This window comes from Paroedura picta, chromosome 2 (assembly GCF_049243985.1).
Source record: "Paroedura picta isolate Pp20150507F chromosome 2, Ppicta_v3.0, whole genome shotgun sequence".
NCBI classification, from domain to species: Eukaryota; Metazoa; Chordata; class Lepidosauria; order Squamata; family Gekkonidae; genus Paroedura; species Paroedura picta.
The window spans coordinates 64,665,445-64,693,046 of NC_135370.1; the positions used below are offsets into that span (position 1 = coordinate 64,665,445).

At 41.7% G+C, this 27,602-nt stretch overlaps 1 protein-coding gene across 2 annotated transcripts in view; it reads right to left on the reverse strand.

Annotated features, from left to right (window-relative positions):
- Window positions 1–27,602, reverse strand: part of PDIA5 (protein disulfide isomerase family A member 5) — a 201,510-nt gene that overhangs the window by 95,809 nt on the left and 78,099 nt on the right. For both annotated transcript variants that reach the window (XR_013228164.1, XM_077320450.1), the window contains exons 4-7: window positions 20,388–20,471; window positions 19,052–19,097; window positions 10,569–10,661; window positions 6,585–6,645 (exon numbers count right to left, since the gene is read on the reverse strand). Coding sequence is in view for 1 of the 2 variants with exons in the window: in XM_077320450.1 (XP_077176565.1) it covers window positions 6,585–6,645; window positions 10,569–10,661; window positions 19,052–19,097; window positions 20,388–20,471 (284 nt within the window). In the remaining variant the exon portion in view is untranslated. The remainder of the gene's footprint in view (window positions 1–6,584; window positions 6,646–10,568; window positions 10,662–19,051; window positions 19,098–20,387; window positions 20,472–27,602) is intronic.

Consider the following 27,602-nt stretch of genomic DNA (forward strand, 5'->3'; position numbering starts at 1 on the left):
CTCCCCTTTGGTGTGGCACTGTGCAGCTGCTGCTGGTAACACCTCCCAACGGGCAGCAGGAAGTCAGGGGCACCAGTGGGAAAGCAAGTGGAGCAGGGGCTCAGGCGGAGGCAATGTCCCTCGGCAAAAGATTACCCCCCCCCCCAGTCCTCAGTAAAATTGTCAAACCTTAACTGGTCCCCGGTGATAAAAAGATTGGGGACCACTGAGCTACAGTATGCTGCAAAGTATAGGCACATATTGCTAAGGAAATGAGAGGGGATTTTTAAAAGCCTCCTTTTAAAATGGTCTTGTGTTGTTAAACAGAGCACAAAAGGGATGGTCAGGGCTAGGATCTGTTGGTGGAAAGTGCCATCAATTCAAAGCTGACTTATGGCAACACCATTGAGTTTTGAAGGTAAGAGACTTCAGAGGTAGTTTGCCATTGCTTGCTTCGACATCATGACCCTGGTATTCCTTGGAGGTCTACCACCCAAATACTGGTCAGGGCCAACCCTGCTTAGCTTCCAAGATCTGACAAAATCGGTTTAGCCTGGGCTACCCAGGTCAGGGTTAGGATCTTGGGGTTCCTTAAACACAAGATGATCACCAGCTCAGCTGACTGATTCCTAGGACCACACATGCTAGCAGGCAGTGTCTGCTGGTCTGTACAGGAGGGGGAGAAATCAGCCTTTGCAGTCTAGAAGGCCAGAAACCATCCATCGATGAGTGACACCTTGATCATCATTCCCATTTTATGCTAGCACTGGTTAAATAAGCTTTGTATGGCCTTCAATTTGTTCAACAAATCTGCTTGAACATTTTAAGATTGATATATCAATACCATGGGGATGGAACCTCAAGTGTCCTAGAGCTAACAGAAGTCTCCCTTGTGCAAGGAAGGAGTTGTAATTTTTGTCGATTTCCTATTCAAGATATGACCTGTACTTTCCCCATGAGTCCATTTGGGAACAGGGAATGTGTGTTTATGAGCAGCAAATGAGGGAAAATAGGATGTAGAAATGATTGCTCTATTCCGTGTTCTTTGCATTCAACCAACGTTACTTCACTCCTTGCGAGTCGTCTAAGCCAGTGGTCCCCAACCTGCGGGCCACGGCCCGGTGCCGGGCCGCGAAGGCCATGGCGCCGGGCCGCGGCTCCCTCTCCCCGCCCCCCCTGCAGTAAAAAACTTCCCAGGCCGCAAGCTTGCGGCCCGGAAAGCTTCTTACTGCGGGAGGGCGGGGAGAGGGAATCAGGGCCGGGCCACGCATCGCGCATGCGCGGCCCGCACGGGCGCGGCGGTGCGGGCACGGCCCGATGCCCTGCCGGTCCCCAGCCTCAGAAAGGTTAGGGACCACTGGTCTAAGCAATTATACTGTTGAAAGAATATTTGCTTGGTGTCCATGGGCCTGGTAGATAGATATGGTAGACTCATAGATAATTTGCACATATTTTATTGTGTGAAGCAGCTTAGCAAATTTTGTAACACCTCCCCCGCCTTTACAGAATGGCTCACAGTGCAGAAGTTACCAATGCTTCTCGTCAATATACAATTCACCATGTTTTAACATGCTAGACTTTTATGTGTTAATGTCACTTGCTACAAAGAAAATCAATATGCATTCTCTAGGTTCTCTTGCATAACCAAAATATCAAAAAAATTCTATATATTCCAAATGCTATCATCACTGTTACACTATCATACTGGGGATATGACTTTTCTGTAACCCACCTTGAGCTTTGGAATAAGCCAGGCTATAAACTGAATAATAAGTAAATAGATAAAATAAAAGCAAGGCATGACAATGTTTTAGAATCCTATGCTGCGACTTAAGCAATAGGCGAGGTTGTAAGAATGCTGTGATAAAGTCAAGGTAGAAGCAGCAAGTTTCTACTTCTTGACAGTATATAGGAAACAACTGCTGAAATCTCACCTTCCCCTCCCCCCACCCCAAACTAAACATAACTAAATAAGGCTTTTGTGTGCTTTTAGTGCCTACAATGTCCCAATTACCCTTCTCCATGACTAGTAAAAAAGAATAAATTAGGCAAAATAGTAAAAAAAAAAAAAAAAGCCAAATACTTTATGCAAAATAAGACCTCCTGCAAATATGCTCATTTTGTATAATTTACAGAAACCATGGAATTCAGCTGTCCTTGGCAGAGGGTTGGCCTGCCTGGAAGTATAGTTTTAAGATTTTTAGCACTAAGTACACACAGACTGAACAACGCACAGATCAGAGCTCCATAAGGGGAGCTTTGACTTTCGAAAGCTTATGTCCGAAAAAGTTTGTCAGCCCTCAGGTGCTACTGGACTTGAATCTAGCTCTTCCACTACAATTTGACACAGCTACCCTCCCAAAACAAAATATATGCCTATTACAAAGCAATAACAATCATCCATCATCTGCTAGCGCCAGGGATCAGCAGATGTCCCTATGCCAATTTGTTTTTGTTCCACAGTTGGCTCTGCCCTATGTTCTGCTCTGCTAGCTTTCCAGTTTTGCTTGGGGAATTACTAAAATTAATTTTAGAATTGGTTTATGTGCTGTTCCTGCAGTTTTCAATGCTTTTGTTTTTTAAGGCATAACTAATGCCATTGATTAAAACACCGTACACAAAGAAAAGTCAACCTGATCACTCGGGCTTTCTTTTCTATATAACCATTTAAGAAACTCGCATATGCATTCATACAATTCTAACTTGTACAGAAAGGTATATGTGCAACACAGAACAAAACACGGGAGTAAAAAAAAAATTATGGTTGTACATGCTAGATCGGGCAACTTGGAGCATAAGAATATGATGAGGAACAGGATAATAAACAGCAACAGTATCAATGAGGAACAGAAATAATTTTGTACCCACCCAGAGTTTAAACTGCTACAAATGGTTTAATTTCCTCTTGGGCATACCTGGAAGAGTACCTTGTAACATTGCCCTTGCTAAATATAGACAAAATGGATACAGGGGGAGAGAAAAAAAGCAAAAGAATGGCTAGAAAGCACTTGTGGCACCTTTGCAATCATCAAGAGAGAAGAAAAACATTGCAGACTCAAATGCTAGCAGGTGTTTTGCTACTTCAAAGGAAAGAAAACAAGAAGGAGGCAAAGAAGTAGAGCATCTGGGGGAACCATTCAATCTGACTGGGGTCAGGCAATGTATATTGCAGGAAAGGACTTTGCTGGGGGAAACAGTAGAGAAGTAAAATTATGAAGGCATTCTGGGCTTTGGACTCTCCCTGGAGGAATGATTTATAGGCTTAAAGCAGGTATTAGAGCTTCAAACTGAAATAAGACAGCAGGTTGCAACACATGCTGTGAGCCAGAAAAAGAGCAAGGCCATTGAGATAACTTCACACACTCTGAAGTGCCTCCAGAAGTTTAAAAGAAAGGTGATTAAGAGTAAATCTGCATGGAGGAAAAAACATATAGTCTTGAAGAGCTATTAGAAGTCATCATAGCCAGCAGCTGTGTCAGCAGTACTCAGGGGGAATAACTAGAGCTGATATTGCAAACCACCGAAGTCTCCAGGAACAAATGCCTGTTTTCAAATGCCATCAGCCTGGAAGGGACATACCCTGCAATACAATGTCATGGGCATCAAGAATGATCAATGGCTAGAATGAAGAATTAAACCTAGCCTAAATGTTACGTTGCATCTTCCAAAGTCATGAAACGGCTGCAGGCAGTGCTGCTGTTAAGGAATGCAACACACACTCATACAAGATCACTAAAGTACAAATGTATGCCATAAATGTGGAATCTGTAATGATTTCCATGGGGAAGGACCATGGAACAGTGACAGAACAACTGCTTTGCATTGTCAAGGTCCCATTTGTGTTTCTTCAGAAGATTTTTCTCTCTGACAAGGTTTCCACTGACACCTTTTTAAAATTGTTTTTCAATCTATCAATAAGACATTTAATGGCATAATTTATAAAACTAAATTGCAGTAGATTAGGATAAAACTGTGTATAAAATAAGGAAAAATGAAAAGGATAAATGAGGATTATCCAGTTTGGTGGCAGCAAGGACTTTGCATAAGAATCCAGCTACAGCTTCAGATATCAATGAATCTTTGTCTTCTAAACTGCATACCTGAACTTCATCAGTGTAGACCAATCTTCTGCTCAACCATGGTGTGAGACAGTGTGCATGGGCAACTGAATGGGTAGCACGGTGGAGCACCAAATACTCTGGAGTTTACGGTTGATTTGTCTGGTAAAAAAAGTAGCGCTCAGAATGGGGGACATTTTTATACCTTCCTCTGAACCAGGCCATCAGAAAGAAATTTAGGCATGCTAACATAAAGCAGCGCCTAAGTTTTAGGTTAGTCCTTGAAGAAAAGTAGGAAGAACAATAGAAAACCTATATGAATGCCATAAAATGGCAGTCAGCAGGATCTTTGAGCATCAGTAATCAATTCTTGATAGTCAATATCTTGAATGTGGAGTTTACCTCAGTGAAGCACTGACCTCTCATCTAGATCTTGAAATTCTTCAAGGGTCAGTCCAATAGATTTTAAATAGTTTTTAAAATAATTTTTCCACATCAGATAAAATACCCGTTTTCGAGGTAAAGACTTTTTCTTCAGTGGCCATTTCCTCTCTTCTTATGTATCAACAATAGTTATTAATGAGTGAGAAATCACCTCTTAGTATAAATTGGCCAGTTGGCTCATGTGTTATCTCAGGGATCCATATTATGCTACGCAATGTCCCCCTTAATTCTTAAATTGGACCATGTTTTAGCTACCTCATATGTTTAATTTTTGAGAATACAATAATTTTAATACAAAACATTTTGGAAGAAGAATTTTTGGTTTGCTGCATTAAAATATAAAAGCATCACACCAGAGACATTAGCCAACAAAATTATTTTATTTTTTTGCCTACACACCATTTTCTTATTGGTTCTTGCTGGTTTCCGTGAAAAGTGCCCTGCCTTGCTATTTGCTTTTGGAGTGTGTTGACCACCACTTGTATAAAATAACTTGGTTATACCTCCTGCCTTGTTTCTCAAGGAATTGGCAGTTTGTTTCAAATGGTAGGACCATTTAAGGGAGTGATGAAAAACTATCCCCAAATATTTGTATGTTCAGACTTGTTCAACTGCATGGCCATTTATTTTCCAGCTTATCACCTTCCAAGATCTGCCAAATACTAAGATTTTAGATTTTTCATACTTTTTAGGTACAGCATTAGCTTTGCAATAGGAGGCAAAAGTGTAGAGAAGGCGTTTTAGGCCAACCGCGCCATTTGCAGATAGTAAAAGAGGGACTCTCCAGTCCACAATCATTGGAGCATGGTAATTTATTTCAGATACTTCTGTATTTAGATCCACAATGCAGATCTAAAAATTGGGGGGTTTTAAAGGAAAAACTGCTCTGTTTCAAATGCCTATTTTGTAATTTTTGTTGACTATTTTGAAAGTATATAAAATCTCCTTTTCAGGTGGACTTTTAATCCCTCCCACATTCCAATGCCAATGTCTTTTCCTCTCTTCAGTCTTATCAAAAGCATACAAAACCTCATCCCCTCAGTGCATCCAATTTGTAGCAGGTTTTGGATCCCACTTTGTTACCCCAACTGTACAGCTGGTTTCTCTACTTTCTTGTTTAAGAGGCTTAATCCCTTTTATTTTTGTTTTTGAGGGTTGATCTGTATCTCAGCCCCCACATAAACACATTACAGCCTTGGCAATTAATAACATACACAACATACATGTTCTCTCTTTGCTAGCAGAACGATGCTTTTGCTATCCACAGGGGCTGAACGTGTATTGGTGATCTGGGTAATAATGGCACCTTTTACTTGCAGGAAGTTAATATACATTGGTAAGCAAAGAGGTTATTTATGAAATCCTAACTGATCCACAGATTACTGGAGAGATATCAGTTGTGTTTGCAAAAGCTGCACCGGTGGTTTCCCCTGTAAACATGTGAAGCATGAAGGTCAGATGTGAATTTCTAAACAGTCAGGGAGATCAATGGACAGTAGCGGGAGACAGGAAACTTCCACTTGAATGGCAGAAGTACCTTTCATTAAGGGAAAGTTTAGTTTATATACAACTCAGAAGCAATTCCTGTTGTCACTCGAGCTCTCACAGGTCCTACAGTGTTCTGTTCTAACCAGTTCCTTGCTATTATGTCTTCTGCCTCCTCAAGCAGCACACTGACCATTGTTAGCCTCATTTGCTGTTGGTAATTCACCAATCTGGTAGAGCCTGTGATCCAGATTAATTTGCTTCTCAGATGGGTTAAGTCCAGAAAGCATCAGCTGTTTTAGGAAAGTCCTGACCAAGCATTCTAGGCTTTTAAAAGAACATTGTTCAAAAACATGCATTTTGGTCTAAACCTGAACCTAAACTATATCTAAATGTGGTTTTCTCTCCATAATTCAAGTGGAGCCCCTAGAGAAAACATACATATTTTGAAATATTCCGGCAGAGTTTCTAATACTATGCTGTAATCTGGAATAAGAAATGAACAGTGATAAATGTCAAGTGAAAAAGTCATAACACTACCCATAGCATTGATTTGAGATGCATTAAAAATACAGTTTAGCAATGGGACCTTAAGGTCTTGCACATTAGATTACTTACAAGGGGCATAGAACATCAGCAGCAAGGGCCTATCTTCCTTCTTCAGAAGCCTTTTAAGTTCCTTAAAATCCAAAGAGAAAACACATACCATCATTGTTATTTGATGGTCTATGCCTGTAATAATATACACTAATTTCATACCATCACTGAAACGTTGAACTAACCAAGCCATGAAAATTCGGAATTATATTTTCAGAGGAGTTGGAAATGCTGCCTAGGTTTACTACATTTGCTGTGGGGGTTGCAGCATTTGTCAACGTGCTATTGTGACTAATGCATTTAAGAAACTCAAAGGCCAATTTAAGCTATTAGTAGATTTTACCAATTGTGTTTTTAAAACATGTAATATGTCCATGTAGTATTTGTAAGTCGGAAGAACTTCCAGACCTGTGCGAACTGGAATCTTGAAATAGAAATCCAGAATTAAAACCAAGAACTCTGATGCCCTTCTAGCCCATCATTTTGTTGAAAGAGAAATAATGAAAGTAATCTATATTTCCTTGTACTTAAGACAATAAAGCAAGGGAACTATGACTATAGGGATGTTTCAGGCATATGGGCACAACAAGAAAGCTTCTATAGTTATAGATTAAATACTCTGATGCCAGCCGGGTTAAACATATTTTTAGAATTGTTCTTTTCTGTAATTTTCTTTATGGTCTCTTGTAAAATGATCCAACTTTCAGTATCTTTTGTGCTGTGGTATTTCACATTGTTAAACTAGCTTCAAAGCCCATTCTTAAGAACGGGCTCCCCTGGCCAGCTTTGCTGGCTGCACCCTGATTGACCCTACTCCAGTTTGGACAGCCGGACACGTTCCACCCCCCAGGCTGTTTCACAAATATACAGAGGAACCATGGATAAGGATAAGCAAATGTAAAATCCTTCAGCTACTTTTGGTCAACTATTCATTTAGTAATCTTTGTTTGTATACCTGAAACCAATTAGTTCAAGATAAAAAGTTAGTGTCTCCTTTCTCCCCTGATGACTTCAGGAATATTTTGCAACCCCAATTAAGTTGCAGGGATAAGTCTATATCATAGGTCATAGAATTAGACTATGATTTTGATTACAGTACCACAATATTATTATACTATCATTTAATTATTTCTATTTATTTTTGTATATACCAATTTGAGATTGTGACAACTGTTTTAGCTGTGAGAGTTCATGATGATAACTTGTATTGGTAACTTATTCTTTATCTTCAATTCTTGTACTTAATAGTCATAAGAATGCCAATTTTTTCTATTTTTCTTAATAATGACAGCTGATGTTCTGTATGAAACTGACAATACTTGGACTTCTAAAGGGCCTCACTTTTTTGTAATATTCACAGACTGGGTTATCCCAATGTACTAATTCTGTTAGGTTACCACCAGCTGGAATGACTATAGGCTGCAAAAGAGTGCTGCTTCAGAAAGTCAGAGCTAATTTGCCATTGACAAAGATTCAGATGAAAGCCTTCCAGTCTGTTGGTCTGTCCAAGGAGCAAAATCTCCATAGGCCACTTCAGCTTGGTTAAACAGGTTTGCATACAAAATAATCCAATAATGTCCCAGTCACAAGTAACATTTCAACAGTATGCCTGCACTTTGCTTGAAGGACCCTGGGCCTCGGATTGTGTGGGATGATGCACTTAATTTAAAATATTTATAAAATATTTATAAGCATGAGGTGTGGAGGGACCTGGCTTGCTTTAGGGGAGAGAGCTCACTCAGTCAGCTTTATAACCAGGACATGGGTTTGTACATTGTTGAAAATAAATATTGACTCAATTCTGTCCTACTACTCATCTTCTTTATAGCTTATATAGATCTCTAGGACTTTGAGGGTCACTACAAGCAGTACAAAGGTGCTACCATGGCAGGAAATGCAAGCATATTCTAGCCCAGGGACAGCCAAACAGCTGTTCAAATAACAAATGTTATCAGGGTGCATCAGTTCACAGGGTCTCAGTTCACAGTTAGGTGTTAGGGACACTGTTTTGAAAGAAAGAAAGAAAGAAAGAAAGAAAGAAAGAAAGAAAGAAAGAAAGAAAGAAAGAAAGAAAGAAAGAAAGAAAGAAAGAAAGAAAGAAAGAAAGAAAGAAAGAAAGAAAGAAAGAAGCCAGGGCATTGAGGTGGCCACAAGAATGGGTATTTCAGAGGCAGTGTGATGAGGGAAAGCAAGATGAAATTTTTAAATTGAATATGACCCCAGGAGAGCTTGTAATAGAGAACAGAAAGGTGAACATTAAAAATTAATCTTCTTACAGAAAGTGAATGCCAAAATAACTGTTCCAAATATCAGAATGAAAGCAAAGAAGTTCAAATGACTCTCTATGAAATACCAGCTGGATCCCAATCAATTAAAATTTAAAACCAATAGAGTGAAAGGAAATCATCATACAAAATAATGCTCCAATTGTTACCAGGGAAAGAATGGCAAGTACTATAAGGATATAAGTTTGAAAATAAAGTAGTAGTGTAATTTAAAACTTCTCAGCTTTTTTGGATAAAGCACTGTTAAATAGTGAGACATAATTTGGTGGTTAAAGAAATCTTAGGGGCATTTATATCCTGTGATGCTGTATTAAAAATTCAACCACCTCACTTATTTATACTGACAGTGAACAATGTATTGACCATTATTTTCCCCCAACACTTTTATAGTGGTGTCCATCAGTGGTTGAAGCCTATCAGCCTGTGAGTGCCTTGGTGTTCATTGATGTGCCTCCTAGGTTTGTTCCTCATAAAAAAGACTCCGTTCTGGCTTTTCCCTATTCCATAGGTGTAAGCAGTACTTCTAAAGAACCCAGGAGGCATCACCTTCGATTCTGTCGGAAACACCCACTTGGAAACAGTTGCCTTCATCACAGGAAGATGCTATGCTTGAAGCGTCATAAAATTCTGCAGCACTGCCCAACATTTTAGGATTTGCATCCCACGGCAGCCAGTTCACTAGGGCAGCCACTACCTTTTACTAACATTTCTAAAGTTCCCACAGGTTTAAGAAAGGTCAGATGGCCTTGCCATAAGCCATTAAATTCCTAGTTGCTCCTAGATTTGGGGTGCAATTTTTAAATTATATCAATTCAGGTTGCAATAGTTTTTTAAAAACGGGAATTTTTTTTTGCTGTGGAATATTAGAAAAATCAGAATACCTTAACTTTCAATTTACCCACAAATAAAGGAGTACCTTTCAAGAGGCTCATTTTGTCCCAAGTAAATGCTCCCATTGCTTCTAAATACGTCAAAATCCTCCTTATGAAAACTTTGTAATCAATGCACATTGGCTGTGGGATAAACTAAGTATCAGAAGACTAAAACATTTAGATGATGATGATAAGAATAAGGAAATGGAATTACTTTTTCTACCCAGCTTTTCTCTATCTCAAGGACTCACAAAGTAGCTTATAATTGCCTTCCCTTCCATTCTCTACAGGGGCCTTGTGAGGTAGATGGAGCTGAGAGAGCTCTGAAAGAACTGTGACTGGTCCAAAGTCACCCAGCAGGCTTCATGTGGAGAAGCAGACAATCAAATTTGGTTTTGCAAATTGGTGTTCATCACTGTTAACCACTACAGCACCACTTCATCTTTCCCATGCTGTAAAAGCCCAATGCTGCTATATATAACAGAAGTGACCATGGGCAATAATTATATCGGCTGGGACTGACCAGGACCTTATGCTATCATTCTAGGACCCTTTGCAGTGGCACAGAGGATGTGCAGTCCATGTTTCTCATGGCATCTACAACTCATTGCTATTTCATAGGGACACTAAAATATTCTTGCTTGATGAATGTACAGTTATGCTGGCTTTGGCGAAATTTAGGAGTTTCAAAAAATAAGGTTTCTAGTTATTGTGTTACCTTGACATCACCTATTTTTAAAAAAATATCTCAAACCTACCTAGGCATTGACTTCTGCCTCAAATATCTGCAGATGCTCTGGTTCTTATTCTGAGAATTACAGAATTTATTATAATTCTAGTTTACATACCTTCTCACTGTCCACATGGACGATGTCTTTGGCTTCAGGATCCTCCTCCCACAATGGTGCACCTTCTGGATCCTTTAGAAAGGCCACCATTGACTGCCAAAAATAGGAAAAAAGACCTTTTAACAATAGCACCAACCAACATGTGGCCATTCTGATGCTCATATTCCAGCTTTTGAAATAGTCTTTTTTGCCGTGCTTTATAATTCACATTTTATTAACTTTTTACATAAGAGATTTGTAAATCTGTAACCTGTGGGACTGTATGTACAATTTTTATGTAAAGCCCCTCCTGTATATCATATTGGAAACACTAATATTCATTAATCAGCTGAACAACATGTAAGAACCTGTTTACATTTTTACCCTGACTTTCTTCTAAGGCGCCCAATGCAATGCAAATGGCTCCACTTTATCCTCTCAACCATTGTATGAAATAAGTTTGGCGGAGTATGTGCTAGCTCGCTCAGGAAGTATCTGTTGGAATATGCATGATCTGTAGTGTGCATGACTGAAGATAACACGAGGAATATCTTATAGGGGGCAACAGAGGAGATGTATATTGAGCATAGTTAGATTAAGAACTTCCTGAGATTTTTCAAATAGTCTCCTCCTATATCCTGCTTGGCTCATGGGAGACTTCCTGTTCCTTTGAGCACACTTCCTTCCCGCTTGCCTTCACAACAGATGGAATGAAGGCAACAGACAGTTAGACATGACTCTCTCTCCTCTTTCTATACAAATTTGTTTCTCCTCTAAATAAAAGTATTTTTATTACTTTCAGCGGCCTAGTGCTTTGCTCTCTCTTTTATATATTTAAACTCTGCCAACAGTTTGCATGGCAGCATTGGGATTCCAAGAGGTAACTGTAGTCCAACATTCTAACCACTTCCCCACAATGACTTTATAAATCATCCTTTCTCAACTTTTTAAACATTGAGAAATCCCTGAAAGATTCTTCAGGCTTTGAGAAACCCCAGAAGTTGCATAATGGTGCAGAATATGGTTGGGAAGCACAACTGTGTATTTACCCATCCAGGATCTCTCCCCTTCCCAGACCCTCCAGGCCCTTCATTGGTCATTAGGGAAGGGGTGGGTATGACCATAGATGATCACCCGATAAATGTTTAACAAATTGTAAAAATAAATGAACAATTCACTCCCACCCATTTGGGAAACCCCTCCAGGGCTGTCACAACCCCCTGATTGAGAATGTCTGTTCTAAGTTTTCCCTGTGAGTAGACTACAAGTAAACTATATCCACACATCTTCTTCTCATTAAAAAAACAAAGAAAATCATGCCAGTTAAATAATCATTTGGTTTCCTACATTTCAAGAGGAAATCGGGAAGCTAGAGTAACAGGAATTAATATTCTCTTGAGTGCAGGGAAAGATATTTGGCTATTTAAGAGCTTCACATATATCATTTTTGTTTCCGCTGTTTGAACACAGCTTAATGTCCAATACAGATCGCTCCATAGTACTAGAAAGGGGGAGGGATTCAGCCCTTCAAATGTTAAGAGTAAGTCTGGTTTATTCCAGTGTGAAGAATTCGGGTATGCCACCACTACATTCATCATCACTGATATGGAAAGCACCGATTCCATACTTCAAACGTTTTCTCTCTATCGCAGCCAGTCAAAAGGATGCTTCATGTTTTCAACAGAACAAACAGCAGATTGCCTTTTCCTTATTCCTTTGCTCTATGTCCTTTAAAAATAATGTTTAAACTGCAGAAAATGAAGTATCTAGAAAGATGGACTTGCAAGTCATCATGAAAAATCAAGGGCAGACATTGTCCAAACAACAGCATCATTAGACTTCGTTAAGTAGTGAAGCAGACAATGTACAACTTTAATCTCTACAGCTACTTGTGTGTGGATGCCATAGTGGGGGTTGGAACAGAGTATGCATCACCTGACAAGGCTTCAGGCCTACAGAAAAGCTGATTTACCAGCAGCTCCTGAAAGGGAGATTAGGGGTATGGTTCCTATATGGTGGATCAGGTCCAGAAGGTGGTGCTACAGAATTTTTGCTCAGTTACTGTGCATTTTGTGCTACAACAGCCAAGATATTGTAATAATAGCCTTTGGGGTATTGGGGTATTTTTGTTCCTTCCAATTGTGGATCAGCATGCACTTAAGATGAGCCCAATACACATTTTTTTCAGTTTTCTTCTTAAACTTTCACCATTCTAACACTAGCTTTTTCTGTCCATCAAAATGTTAATGCCAACTAGCATGTATATTCTATCTCTAGACATACACAATACAGCTAAAATGACAAGTATGGCAATGCATTTGCTATGTTCCAATCAACACTGAATTTTCTAATGATACACAACAACAAGAAGACAAATCTTCAACTTTATATCAAACCAAGCCTGCATTTGAGCACTGTGCAACAAGGACTGTAAGGGCATACTGATTTGTCGATTTAACCTGCCAAATGTACAACCCTATTTAAAAGTATTCACAGAGACAAAAAATCAGAGGAAAAAGGTCTGCATAAACCACACATTAGATACTACAAGGTTTTTCTACATGGATTTAAAATGAAGTAAAGACCTAGCCCTCCTCTTCACAAGATTTGTATACAAAGTCACAATGATATTTGGAATCACCTAAAGGAGAGAGGGTTAACTCAATCAATTCTGCATGGCAGGGAAAAGCCGGGCTGGCTCTCGCAACGCAGCAGGGCTAATCCCCAGCCCAACTTCCTCCCGATCCTGGCCCACTTTAGGTCCTCCAATGCTCTGTGGCAAGGGAATGCTGATTTTTTTCCAGTTATCCTTTCCTACTGTGGGCACAATTGGCACCCATGCTGGGCCAGATCTGTGCACACAGGGAAGAGCTGGGCCTTCTAGGCTCAGCTCCTGCCCCATCGACAGTGCCCTGGATTGGATGAAAAATTCACCAATCAGCACCACAGCACTTTGCAACACCTCAGGGCCCAATGGGGCATTTTTTTTTCTTTGCAGAAAGGTGAAATTGCATTGGCATGACGCGGCAGAACCTTTCTGCCAAAGCTACGTCTGTGGGGACCCAGTAATCTGTGGCGGACAGGGTCCACCACCGTAAAAGGCCCCTTATGGGGACACGTGTAGCTTAGGTGCATGCTGCTCCACCGCAAGAAACCAGTGGTGGCACAGCACTGCATAATCAGTTAGAGATGCCAGTACTAGAAAAACACACTTGATTAGAGTAGCGATCCCCAACCTGTGGGCCATGGACCACATGTGGTCCTTTGACTAATTGGAGGTGGGCCCCGAAGGACGCCTTCTCCCCCCCCCCCGGCCCTTTACTTCATCCCCCCCCCCAGCCCTTTACAACACACTTCATTGTTGTGGCGTGTCTGTATCTTATTTTGAAGGGATGTTTAAACATTACCATAGCGATCAGAGAGCATTAGGGCAGTGGCTGAGAGTAGAGGAGTAAACTACCCCTCCCCCCACCGGGCCTCAGTAAAAGGCGTTGAGTGGTCCCCGGTGAGTGGTCCCCGGTGATAAAAAGGTTGGGGACCACTGGATTAGAGGATGTAGAGTTGGAAGAAGAGGGCAGCAGGACGTTACTTGGATAGAAGAACAATCATAAAAAATCTGAGATTGGGAAAACGAGAATGCATATATGCAAAAATATACAACAAATCTATTACACAGATATTTCCAAATGAGTCATTTGGAAAATAACATACCGTGTTTCCCCGAAAATAAGACAGTGTCTTATATTAATTTTAGGTAAAAAAATGCACATGGACTTATTTTTTGAGTAGGTCTTATATTTCTTCAATTATTATTGAGTTTACTTTCTTTTTCTTCTTATCTCTCCCCTCTCCATCTCGTTTCTTCCTTCCTTTCCAGTCCCAATCCTTGTGTTCTTGTTTTTTAGTGTTTTATTTTTCTCGCCTGCCCCCCCACACACTTTTCCTCCCCCTCAAGACTCCCCCCTTCTCTCCCCCACCCCATTCAATCTTGGGCTTAGTCTCGCCCACCTAAGTCCTGGCTTGACCATTTTGAATGTTGATGGTCAGACTTTACTGATTTCTTTCTTCTGAGCTGGTTTCTGCATGGCTGACTGTGGAGGGTCTTTTGTAGTTCGCGTGGCCCTGCACGTTCCAGGCGGTGGATAGTCTCCCGGCCGTTTGGGGTGGCTCCATGTGCTCTGGGCTGGTGCCGATGGCGATCTGGGCGGCAGGCAATCTGGGGCGGCGGTGTGCACTCTGGGCAATGGCTGATCCAAGTGGTGGACAATCCAGGTAGTTCTGTGCACTCTGGCTGATGGGCAATCCGGACAGTGGGTGTTTTGCTTAGTGAGGTCTAGATTGGTCCCATTTTGCTGCCTGAAGCCGCAATGACAGTCGGCTCAGTGCTGCATCTGGGATGTGGAGGTAGCTCAGTTTGTTGTGGGCTGGGGTGAAGGTCCTGTTCAGTTCTGCAGGCCGAAGTCACTCCCTGTTTGTCTCCATCTGTATTAGGAAGCCTGTCGCGATTCTTGGTGGCCTGGGCAGTGGTATCGGTGGCCTGGCATAGCTGTTGGTGGTAGACCCAGGATGCGGTGGGATTTACTTTCCTTTCGTTCTTTCTTAGTGTTGAATTTCTTTTTTCTTGTTGGGCTTTTTCTGTGTGTTGCTTTTTCTTGGTTGATTTCCATTAGGTTAGGCTTTATTGTTGTCAATTTTCTTACTGTTTTTGATGTTAATTTTTCCTTTCTTTGGAGGGCTTCCCCCCCCCCCCCCGGAGTTTAGCTGGGTTTGAATTTAATTATCATTTTCCGTTATTTTGGACCAAATTTTAATGTTTTGGGCAGCTTTTTTGGTCTGGGAACAGTCTGATTGTTGGACTGCTCCGGCTGCCATCTGCCAGTGTTGGGTAGGTCTTGGGTTTTTTTTGGGGGGGGGGGGCTTATACTAGTGGTGCATGAAAAAGTACCGCTAGGTCTTACGGCTGGTGTAAGTCTTATTTTCGGGGAAACACCGTAGTATCAAGCACTAACAGAAGGGTGCCTTTGAAATGAGCATTAAGAAAACTTTGAATTAAGAATCACAACAATGACAAAATCTAAGCAGTATGTGTCTGAGAGAAACAGCACAAATATGTAGATACGTCAACTCTTTCACATTACTATGTAAACCTACAGGAATAAATTAATTTCTTCATCTTTGTGTTTAATATGTATGCCACCTCTCAGTCAGAGGCTCACAAAGGGAGTTTACAGGAATAAAAAATAAGGGGGAAAGCTGGGGTACCCTGTATATTTTACAATAAAGTTTCTTCTGGATAATCTGTTAATATTTTTAACATAAGAACTTGTAAACAATGAAGGACTAGCAGATTCCCCCGAAGAAACTTTATTGTGAAACATGAAGGGATTTTTTTGCCTGTACAATAATATTCATCTTCATTTGCATCAGTGGCCTGGGTGGGGGAAGGGGGGCTTTTAGAGCTGGTTTCCCTTCTGTTTTCAGTTTAGAAGAGCCAACAAAAAGCCACAGTTAATAAATCCTGCTCTTCTGCCAAAGCACTATAAATCTATATCTAAGCCAAAGTTATGACTTTTTCTCTCTAACAAAAAATCATATACACCCACACGATATGAAAGAATTTTTGTGAGAGAGAAAAAGTCATAACTTTGGCTTATGAATAGGATTGCAAGTTCTGGGTTGGGAAATACCTGAACACTTTGGGGGTGGAGCCAGGAGGAGGTGGGATTTGGAGCAGAGAGGACCTCAGTGTTGTATAATGCTATTAAATCTACCCTCCAAAGCAGCCATTTTCACCAAGAGATCTCTTTAGATGAGCTGTAGTTCCAGGGGATCCCCAGGTACCATCTGGGGACAGGCATCCCTACTTATGAAGTATTTATGGAACATGTGGAGCCCCACAGCAAGCAGTCCTCTCTCCAATCCTATTCAACATCTTCATGCACCTTCTTGCTCAGCTGGTGCAGGAGTTTGGGCCGGGATGCCATCAATATGCAGATGACACCCAGGTCTTCTTTCTGAGGGGAGGCAGCTCTGATTCTCCCGCTGAATCCTTAGCCAGAGGCCTGAAAGCAATGACAAGATGGTCCAAGCAGAGTTGTCTGAAGCTGTAAGTATTCTTTATTTACATTTTCCTGCACTTTCCAGACTTGCTTGCAGGACCCATGCTGGTCTGTCTGTCTGTCTGTGGCCCAAATTACAAACAGTCGCTGGTAAAAGCCCATAGCCTTGGAGGGACACACTTGCACCATTCCACCCCAGCCGCAGTTTGCAAGCCTCTACCGTTGTCTTTAGTATTGCTGCTCATCTCCAGATTATAATGATCAGCTCTGCAGGCAAAAATGGCTGCTTTGGAGGGTGGACTCTGAGGCATTGTAGGATTTTAAGGCCTCCTCCAGGATTATTTCCAGCCCAGGGGTACCCAACCTCCAGGTGGGTCTGCAGAGCTCCTGAAATTACAGCTCATCTTAAGACTATAAAAATCAGCTCCCCAGGCAGAAAGGGCTGCTTGGAGATTGGATAGGGTTGTTGTACAGAAGACACATTTAAGGCCTCCCACGCAGGTTGTTGTGGAGTTGAAACAAGGCCTACTGCACAGGGTTATCGTGCAGCTGAAACAAGATGCGAAAGAACCTCAGCAACAGAATCCAGTTTCATCTGCACAACAACCTTGTGTAGTAGGCCTCAAATCTACAGAGAGTCACGGAGAAGAAATACACATGGCTGACTGCATCTTCCCTCCAGCAGCAAGGCCGGCCACATCAGTATTTTAAGTGAGAAGTGGCTTTTCTGTGACCTCTCTGTCAGCCAACTGTTAGACAGAAGGGGAATGTTTTCCTCCCCCCACCTTAAAAGGAAAGCAAAAGTGCACCCACAGACTCCTCTGCATTGCTCTCGAAAATGCCTCCCTCACCTCAGCCAGGGTCTGTTAGAGGCTTCCTTCACAGCAGGCCTAAAGGGAAGGGGGAGTTCACTGCCAGGGGCTGCCAACCCGTCAGCCCACGTCGCGCCCGTCCTCCAGCCTCCGATCACTTGCCGCCGCTTCATCCACTCACGAACACCTGGCCCACCACCGAGCCGCTTGCCCCGGCTCGACGACAGAGGCTTGCTGACCGCTGAGCAAATCACTCCCTCTGCTCTCCCCGGCTGCCAGTCGCCTGTGTGGCTTGCTCCCAGCCCCGCCTGCCAGCCCGCACACCAACACACCTCCACGCCTAAGCTGCCCGTGCTGCCTCAAGCTGCGTGCCGGTTGCCACCCTGCCCTAACCGGCGCGAAGCCCCTTGTCCTACTTACCTCTCCAACTCTGACACACCACCGCCTTTCCAGCCGTGCCAGATCAACGAGGCCAGCCGGCCCAATGCCTGCCACGGCTCTGCTGCCGCCGCCCACGCAGCCTCCCCCCCACCTCTGCTACCGCCTCCCCTCCAGCCACGTCAGAGTGACAAGCCCGCTCCATCCCACACATGGCCCAATGACACCTCTGCGGCCCTGCGGCTGCCGTCCACTCATCCTCCCCACCACCTCCACTCAGCCGCTCCGCGCCAAACACTACCAGACCTTCAAGTTCGTTCCCCTCCCCCTTGCTCACGTGGCCTGCTAGCACCCATTGCATTCCTGGATGCAATGGGCTTTTTGGCTAGTAAATAAATAAAAGTTAACTGTGTTTTCTAGGCCTTACTAGTGTCAGTTCCTAACCTTTACTTCCTACCTAGTATTAAACATACTCATCCTAGCATATCATCAGGAATCACATGGGAGTGTTTGAGGGAAACCTTATGTTGTAAGAGGAGGTTAAATATTCATACTAGATGTTATTTTGAGGATGTTCTGGATCTTAAAATCGCAGCAGGGCAAGTACAATTTCTCATGCTTTGTGAGATGATTTTTGTGAATGTCTTTTCCAGAGTCACCACAAGGTCTTTCTTCAGTGATATTTACTTTGCTGTTATGCAGCCTTCCCCTGGAACTTTATCAGTGGCCTTTTCCACTTTCCCTTTGTCCAAAGTTTGCTAGGGACCTGGCAGTGCTGGGCTCAGAGAATCTATGAGTTTAGCCTGTGGTTATATAAAGAGATCTGCAAAAAGGCCATTTCCATCTCTCCTTCAGCCTCATCTCATAGCAGATGAATTGAAATCAAAGTATTTTCCCAGTCATTGTTAGATTCATACTATTAGATACAGACTTGCCTTAAGGAGGATATTTCATGGGAGGGAAATCTCCCAAACAAAACCAAAAGCTTGTATTTATTTCCAGATTGCTAGAAAGCTCCCAGTTTATAATGCAATTTAACATTGAGTCAATCTAGTTAATCACACACAGCTTTACAGGATGTTTGGCTGGCAGATGTGCAGGAGATATAGGAGAGGGAAGAAAAGTTTAAGGTCGCCCAAGCAGCTGTCTGTGGAATCCATCTCCAGCCCCCCATACAAAGCTGGAAGCATTAACATCTGCTTTATATCCAAACGTAGCTCATTCTCCAAAAGATACCAAACTAGTATAAATTTACCTTCAACGTGAGTGCTCTGTTATATTCCGTGTGAAATGTTCCATCCCTGTCAAAAAAGGAGCACAGGGGGGGAAAGCAATTAATTTCATGGCTGTCATTAGAAAATTATGCAGCTGCTTCCTTTGGTCAGGATAAATGAAGTTTTCCTCAACTTGCAGGGTGTGCAAAATGCGACAATCGAAAACAAGTTTTTCCAGGCAAACAGGTCTCTAATGAGCAATCACTTCCACAAAGTCTTAATGAGTGCATTTACCAGAGGCAAGATTTGGGGAGTGGCAGATGCCCAGGGAAATGTAGGTCTGTAACATCACCACTATAATTATGCATATTGGTCTCTAAAGAGCTAATACAATCACGTGCTGAAGTCAATGAGCTGGTAAACCAACCTCCATGTGTGGTAAGTAGTAATGTTGGAAAGTGTCTTATCGAACAGCACTATAAATTGAATATGGGGTGTCCAAATGATCTCAAAATAGTTTTGTTATTTTTAAGAAGAAGGGAACCATTTCTACCAAATACACCTTTTAAAAAGTTTAAACATTTTTTAAAAAGTTTAACACACACATCACAAAAGCCAATACACTCGGGCCGATCCAAAGATAATTTTCTGCCAGCAAAATGGAACTTTCCCACTTCTCCCTCCAGCTAAGACCACTGGAGCACCCAGTAACTTGGGGGCCCTTTAATAGGAGGTCAGAACAGCCAAAAAAAGAAAAGAAAAAAGCCTTCTCCCTTCTGCTGGAAGAAAACAACTTTCGCATTCAACCTAATGTAATTGGTGAGTCCCCTATCTCATCAGGCTAGGTAAATGGAGATACATCAATTTTCAGCTACTGATGTTGACAAAAGTAAATATATCAATATCTGAAGAACAAAACTGTCTGTATTATAGAACCTCTGAATCCAACTTACTGTTTAACTATACAATATGTTTTTCAGCATCCCAACAAGAAAACTGTAATGTGTCAGGTTTATGCAAGTTGAATAAGTACTCTAAACACACACACTTAATAGGAACAACCCAGCAAATGCCAAGCACAGTTTAAAGTCTCATTGATTTTAATTGGAGAGTTAAGCATATGTTTAGTTCACATCTGAAATCAATGCATCTTCACTCTGACTGGATTGTACCAACAGAACTTAGTCAAGACCATCAGTTTTGGTAGAGCAAAATGATAATGACCATTGATTGCACATGACTTAATCCTCCATACTGCAATAAAGATAAAGGTCTCCAGCGTACAAAGGCATAATGAAATGATGGCCCCTATTCTAAAGAGTTTCTACATTCAGTGGGCATCACAACTTATAAACTCTCTGCCATCCTTCAACTTACTTGTAATGGAGCAATTCTACACCTTTTTCCTTCAGACTAGGGTCAACTTTCATCTTCTTGCATAGTTTTCGACTCTCTGAATCACTGGAAAGATTTACAAGCAGAAGCACATTTAAAAAAACAGTACTACATACAGACAACATTATGAATCAATAACTCTAATACTGCCTCATTAATTACTAGAAGTTTAACATATTGTAAACAGTTGTGTCTAACACCTGGAAAGTATAATGAAGCTGAAAAAATTATTCTGGATGCAAATCCTTCTAGCACTTGAATACTAAACAATGACAAGTTTGGTTCTTTGATTCTTTTAACTTCAATTTTCAACCAGACTGACTCCTAAAGCAGCTTAGATAAAATGAATCTGAACCCTTTACCTTCAGAAAAGGAGTTCTTGTGATTTGGTATCAGAGAAACATGAATAACAGAATACAAGGGTTGATGGTGACAACTACAGGTCTGAGATCACAGTTGCACTGTTTCTCCACAGAAGATATAAATTCAAGATTTTCAAGGCATAAGCTTTCAAGAGTTAAAAGCTTCCTTCATCAGATACAAAAAGGAATTGAGATCAGAATCCTTCTACCCTAGTCAGAAGGTGGCAGGGTATTGCAAATAAAGGAGTCAGGATATACACTGGGGGATGTAATCCAATTGATTAGAACAAGGGAGAAAAGCTTGCCTAGCAGGAGCGTAAATTGGCCCACAAAAAAGATGTGCACACAGGATTGAAGTTTCATGGCATAAAATTGGCTACAGCTTTATTTGACCATGAGAAATAAGTTGATTTCTTGGTTTATTAATGACCCTGGTCCCAGAGTCCATGTTAGGAGGTGCATTCATTATTCTGGGTGAGAAGTTGTTTAATGTTAAAGTTGTCTGGGGGCAAGAAATGGTTTGCCTCTCAGTCTACTCCTCTAGGTCTGTTTTGTTCTCCAATTCACATCCATCAACAAAAAGTACAGAAGTATACAAATACAGAGTTGAATTCTATGATCCTTTCCACTGGTATCAAAGGAACATAGAACTGCATCCTGGGTCCATGTTGCATTTTATCCACCCAAGTCCCACCATTGCCAGGATCCAGCCGGTGTCACACTGAAAAGTATTATTGCTAATATAGAATCATAGAATCATAGAGTTGGAAGGGGCCATACAGGCCATCTAGTCCAACCCCCTGCTCAACACAGGATCAGCCCAAAGCATCCTAAAGCATCCAAGAAAAGTGTGTATCCAACCTTTGCTTGAAGACTGCCAGTAATATCCCCCACACACACCACTAAGTATGCACCACATAGTATTGGTGTAATCACAGCCATATGATTGAAGAAATGTGCTGTTTAGCAGACTAAAAATACCATGGATATTAACAGTATGCTAAACATAAAAGGTAGCTGAGCTGTTAATGCCAGATGATTGCCTCCTATCTCCATTTATATAAATAGCAGTCACCACAAGCCAGCATACGTAGAAACCTTAGAAGAACCAAAGTATCCATAACATGGCATAACATCAGTTAGCGAAGAAGTGATTTGCATATTATCACCATGAGCCTTTTGATGATTTAATTAGTGTACCTACATTCTTCTCTCAAGAGATGTTGCATGGTATATGACTCAAAATGGAATTAAAACTGTGTTGGAAAATCTGAGCGGACAATGGGAGATGGCAACAAATCAGTGCTTTCATTGATATAATGGGTGATTCCTAAACTACATCTGTATGTTAAACAATTCTTCCAGCTTAATACCAGTAACCATATGTAGTTAACTGAGTAGTGAGTAGAAAGCATGGTGTGTATGAGAACACAGTCGGCAGTTTCAGCCTTCAGAAATGGGGTGACTGTTCCTAAAATTCATTTACAATCTGCAAAGATCTTATTTTTCTTCAGTGAGTGTTGGTTGGGCTTAAGGATAGGGATGTGTGTTCAAATACATCTGTTCTGAATATATATCTCTAAAATATACTACTTGTATTTGGGGGGCATGCTCAGCTATCTGGAGCAGTATTCAAGATTTTTGGGAATACAAGTAACTGAATCCCATGAACTTCCAGAAATATTTGAGAATATCTGGGGCTGCAACTTTAAGAATTACAGGCCTCCCCCCCCCCTCTTTAAAGGTTTCCTGGGCAGCAGGAGGGAGGCACAGAGCCAAGCATAATCATAGCTCAGGTAGCTTGTTCTCCCTCTATCCCTTGTGTGGGCAGGGCCTTTCTTCTCTCCAGTTTATATTCCCACAGGAAGGATGGATGGGGACATCTTGTCCATGGGTCTGTAGAATTGGATGCCAGGGTCCAATTTTACTTGAAACTTGGGGGTTCTCCAGTGGACAGGCAGCACTAGGTCACACCAGCCACTGCCATCCCACACAGATCCCCACAGCAAATAATGGAACTTGAATAATTCCAAACACACACACACAAAAACCAAAGCTACTTGTATTTATGCCCTATGTTGATCAAATGTATGAAGTCTGAAATTTCAGCTGGCTCATAGAGGCTTAACAAGCTTTGGTGAGCCAACTGCACCCTTTCCTTAGAAAGCGATTTTCTACCATTTCTAATACTCTGTTCCCATTGCAATTAGATGGCTATAATGTGTTTTATGCCTTTAGAAGACAGTTGGTGCTAAACATAGCAACAAAAGTGGTTTTCTTGTAGACTATAGAGAACACACTGGACTAATCTTAAAAGGCGCTTCACTAACTGACAATTCATTTCTCAGCAGAATTCAAAGCACTGTTCTTTTTAAAAAACCTTAAAAAGTATAGCATCCAGGTATCTGAAGCATCACCTAATCTTGAAAAAAAAAACCTGTCTGCCAGTTTAGATCAGCAGATGAGACCCTGCTCTGTGTACCTTCATCTTCAGTGATGAGCCCAGTGGTGATCTGGGACAGGGCCCTGGTTACCCCATATTGGAGCTGACAGTAGGTTTAAGGACCCTGAAGGCCATTTCCTTCAGCTACGTGCTATTCATCAGGACAGAGTTAATTAGGGTGAGAGCATCCCTACTAGCCTGCTATCAACTCAGACACGATACCTGAGTCCAAATGTGTTGCACAATTTTACTATAATGGTCACTGTGTACCGCAGGGGAAAATCAAGCCTTTAAAAATATTTAATCAAGGCGAGTCAGGTTGGCTATCTAGAAGTATGTTCTTCTGAATTCCAAAGCAAAATATGTCAATTCTAGCATCTTTTTATGTGGAAACAAGTCCATCATAGTATTTTAAAAATCCAGGGGCACCTTTTTAGAATAGTTATTTTAATTATACATCATGAATATTTGATAGAAAAGATGAGCAAGAATTCTAAAAGGGATATTTCCTACTAAGGATTATATATATGAAGGGTAAGGATTCAAAAATAATGCTATACCCAGCTCCTGAAGTGAGAAAAAAGCCCTGATTATTATTAATAGTAGCAGGGCCTGCAAAAGGGAGCTCCTCTACCAGGCATTTGGTTGAGGTCGATCTGAACCACCACTTCCCATGGGCCCTCCCCCTGAGCCTCCCTCCTATGGCACCCACTACAACTCCGCCCAACCCACTGGGCTATCAGTATTTTTTATGTTTTATAATCAGTATAATTTAATGTTCTCCATATTTTTATATTGTCCCACTATGTTGCTTGTTGTTATCACTGTATTATTGTTAAACTAAGTTATCTGTACCATTTCTGTTTTATGTGAGCTTCGGGGAGGGCAGTATATAAATATAATAAATAAAATATTATTTTATTAATATTTTTCATCAATATTAAGAACAGTAACTGAATAAAAATTAGTATCCCTAATAGGCTACTCAGATGGTAAGCTGAACAGACCAAAAGAACCAATGTACACAAAACATTTATTTAGAGATTCATTTTTACGCAATCAAGCCCTTGTTGTTGTTATGTGCGAAGTCGTGTCCGACCCATCGCGACCCCATGGACAATGATCCTCCAGGCCTTCCTGTCCTCTACCATTCCCCGGAGTCCATTTAAGTTTGCACCTACTGCTTCAGTGACTCCATCCAGCCACCTCATTCTCTGTCGTCCCCTTCTTCTTTTGCCCTCGATCGCTCCCAGCATTAGGCTCTTCTCCAGGGAGTCCTTCCTTCTCATGAGGTGGCCAAAGTATTTGAGTTTCATCTTCAAGATCTGGCCTTCTAAAGAGCAGTCAGGGTTGATCTCCTCTAGGACTGACCGGTTTGTTCGCCTTGCAGTCCAAGGGACTCGCAAGAGTCTTCTCCAGCACCAGAGTTCAAAAGCCTCAATTCTTTGACGCTCGGCCTTCCTTATGGTCCAACTTTCGCAGCCATACATTGCAACTGGGAATACCATAGCCTTGACTAAACGCATTTTTGTTGGCAGGGTGATGTCTCTGCTTTTTAGGATGCTGTCTAGATTTGCCATAGCTTTCCTCCCCAGGAGCAAGCGTCTTTTAATTTCTTTGCTGCAGTCCCCATCTGCAGTGATCTTGGAGCCCAGGAAAATAAAATCTGTCACTATCTCCATTTCTTCCCCATCTATTTGCCAGGAATTGAGAGGGCCGGATGCCATGATCTTTGTTTTCTTGATGTTGAGTTTCAAGCCAACTTTGGCACTCTCCTCCTTCACCCGCATCAACAGGCTCTTTAGTTCCTCTTCACTTTCTGCCATTAGAGTGGTATCAGCTGCGTATCTGAGGTTGTTGATATTTCTCCCTGCAATCTTGATCCCAATTTGTGACTCCTCTAATCCCGCATTTCTCATGATGTGCTCTGCATATAAGTTAAATAGGCAAGGCGACAGTATACAGCCTTGCCGAACTCCTTTCTCAATTTTGAACCAGTCAGTGATTCCATGTTCAGTTCTCACTGTTGCTTCTTGACCTGCATATAAATTTCTCAAGAGACAAATAAGATGCTCTGGTATTCCCATCTCTTTAAGAACTTGCCATAATTTGTTGTGCTCCACACAATCAAAGGCTTTAGCATAGTCAATGAAGCAGAAGTAGACGTTCTTCTGGTACTCCCTAGCTTTCTCCATGATCCAGCGTATGTTGGCAATTTGATCTCTAGTTCCTCTGCCTCTTCGAAATCCTGCCTGTACTTCTGGAAGTTCTCGGTCCACATATTGCTGGAGCCTAGCTTGTAGGATTTTGAGCATAACTTTGCTAGCATGAGAAATTAGTGCAATGGTGCGGTAGTTTGAACATTCTTTGGCATTGCCCTTCTTTGGGATTGGAATGTAAACTGACCTTTTCCAATCCTGTGGCCATTGTTGAGTTTTCCAAATTTGCTGGCATATTGAGTGTAGCACTTTTACTGCATCGTCCTTTAAGATTTTGAATAGTTCAACTGGAATGCTGTCACCACCACTAGCTTTATTGTTGCTCAGACTTCCTAAGGCCCATTTGACTTCACATTCCAGGATGTCTGGCTCCAGGTCAGTAACTACCCCACCGTGGTCATCAGGGATGTTAAGCTCGCTCTTGTATAGTTGTTCTGTATAATTTTGCCACCTTTGTTTAATCTCTTCTGCTTCTGTGAGGTCCCTACCATTTTGGTCCCTTATCATACCCAACTTTGCATGAAACGTTCTCTTCATATCTCCAATTTTCTTGAAAAGATCTCTGGTCCTCCCCATTTTATTGCTTTCTTCTATTTGTTTGCACTGTTCATTTAAGAAGGCATTCTTATCTCTTCTAGCTTTTCTCTGGAATTCTGCATTCAATTGGGTGTATCTTTCTCTTTCTCCCTTGCCTTTCACTTCCCTTCTCTCCTTAGCTATTTGTAAAACTTCCTCAGACAGCCATTTTGATTTCTTGCATTTCTTTTTCTTTGGGATGGTTTTAGTTGCTACCTCTTGTACAATGTTGCGAACCTCCGTCCATAGTTCTTCAGGCACTCTGTCTATCAGATCTAATTCCTTAAATCTATTTGTCACCTCTACTGTGTATTCGTCGGGGATATGATTTAGTTCATACCTGAGTGGCCTAGTGCTTTTCCCTACTTTCTTCAATTTAAGCCTAAATTTTGCAACAAGAAGCTCATGATCTGAACCACAATCAGCTCCTGGTCTTGTTTTTATTGACTGGATAGAACTTTTCCATCTTTGGCTGCAGAGCACATAGTCAATCTGATTTCTGTGTTGACCGTCTGGTGATGTCCATGTGTAGAGTCGTCTCTTGGGTTGTTGGAAAAGAGTGTTTGCTATGACCATTGTATTCTCTTGACAAAATTCTACCAGCCTGTGCCCTGCTTCATTTTGTACTCCAAGGCCAAACTTGCCTGTTATCCCGGTTATCCTTTGGCTTCCTACTTTAGCATTCCAATCCCCCATGATGATAAGCACATCATTTTTTGGCGTTGCTTCTAGAAGGTGTTGTAGGGCTTCATAGAACTGATCAACTTCATCCTCTTCAGCAGCAGTGGTTGGGGCGTAGACCTGGATCACTGTGATGTTGAATGGTTTGCCTTGGATTCGAACTGAGATCATTCTGTCATTTTGGGGATTGTATCCCAAGACTGCTTTTCCTACTCTCTTATTGATTATGAAGGCTACTCCATTTCTTCTGCGAGATTCTTGTCCACAGTAGTATACCTGATGGTCATCTGAATTAAATTCACCCATTCCTGTCCATTTTAGTTCACTGATTCCTAAAATGTCGATGTTCAGTCTTGTCATTTCTTGTTTGACCACGTCCAGCTTACCTTGATTCATGGATCTGACGTTCCAGGTTCCTATGGAATAAAAATCTTTACAGCATCGGACTGTCTTTTCGCCACCAGTTACTTCCACAACTGAGCGTCCTTTCGGCTTTGGCCCAGTCGCTTCATTCATTCTGGCGCTACTCGTACTAGCCGTCTGCTCATCCCCAGTAGCATATTGGACACCTTCCGACCTGAGGGGCTCATCTTCCGGCGTCATATCGTTATGCCTATTGGAACTGTCCATAGAGTTTTCATGGCAAAGATACTGGAGTGGTTTGCCATTTCCTTCTCCAGTGGATCACCTTTTGTCAGAGCTCTCAGCTATGACCTGTCCGTCTTGGGTGGCCCTGCACGGTATAGCTCATAGCTTCACTGAACTACGCAAGCCCCCTTGCCACAACAAGGCAGCGATCCTTGAAGGGGGAATCAAGCCCTTACCTGACTCTTAATCACACAAGGAAGGCAATCCTATGTGAACATAGATTTAAAATTTTAAATCCTACCTTTTCCTTACAATTCAAGACATGCAT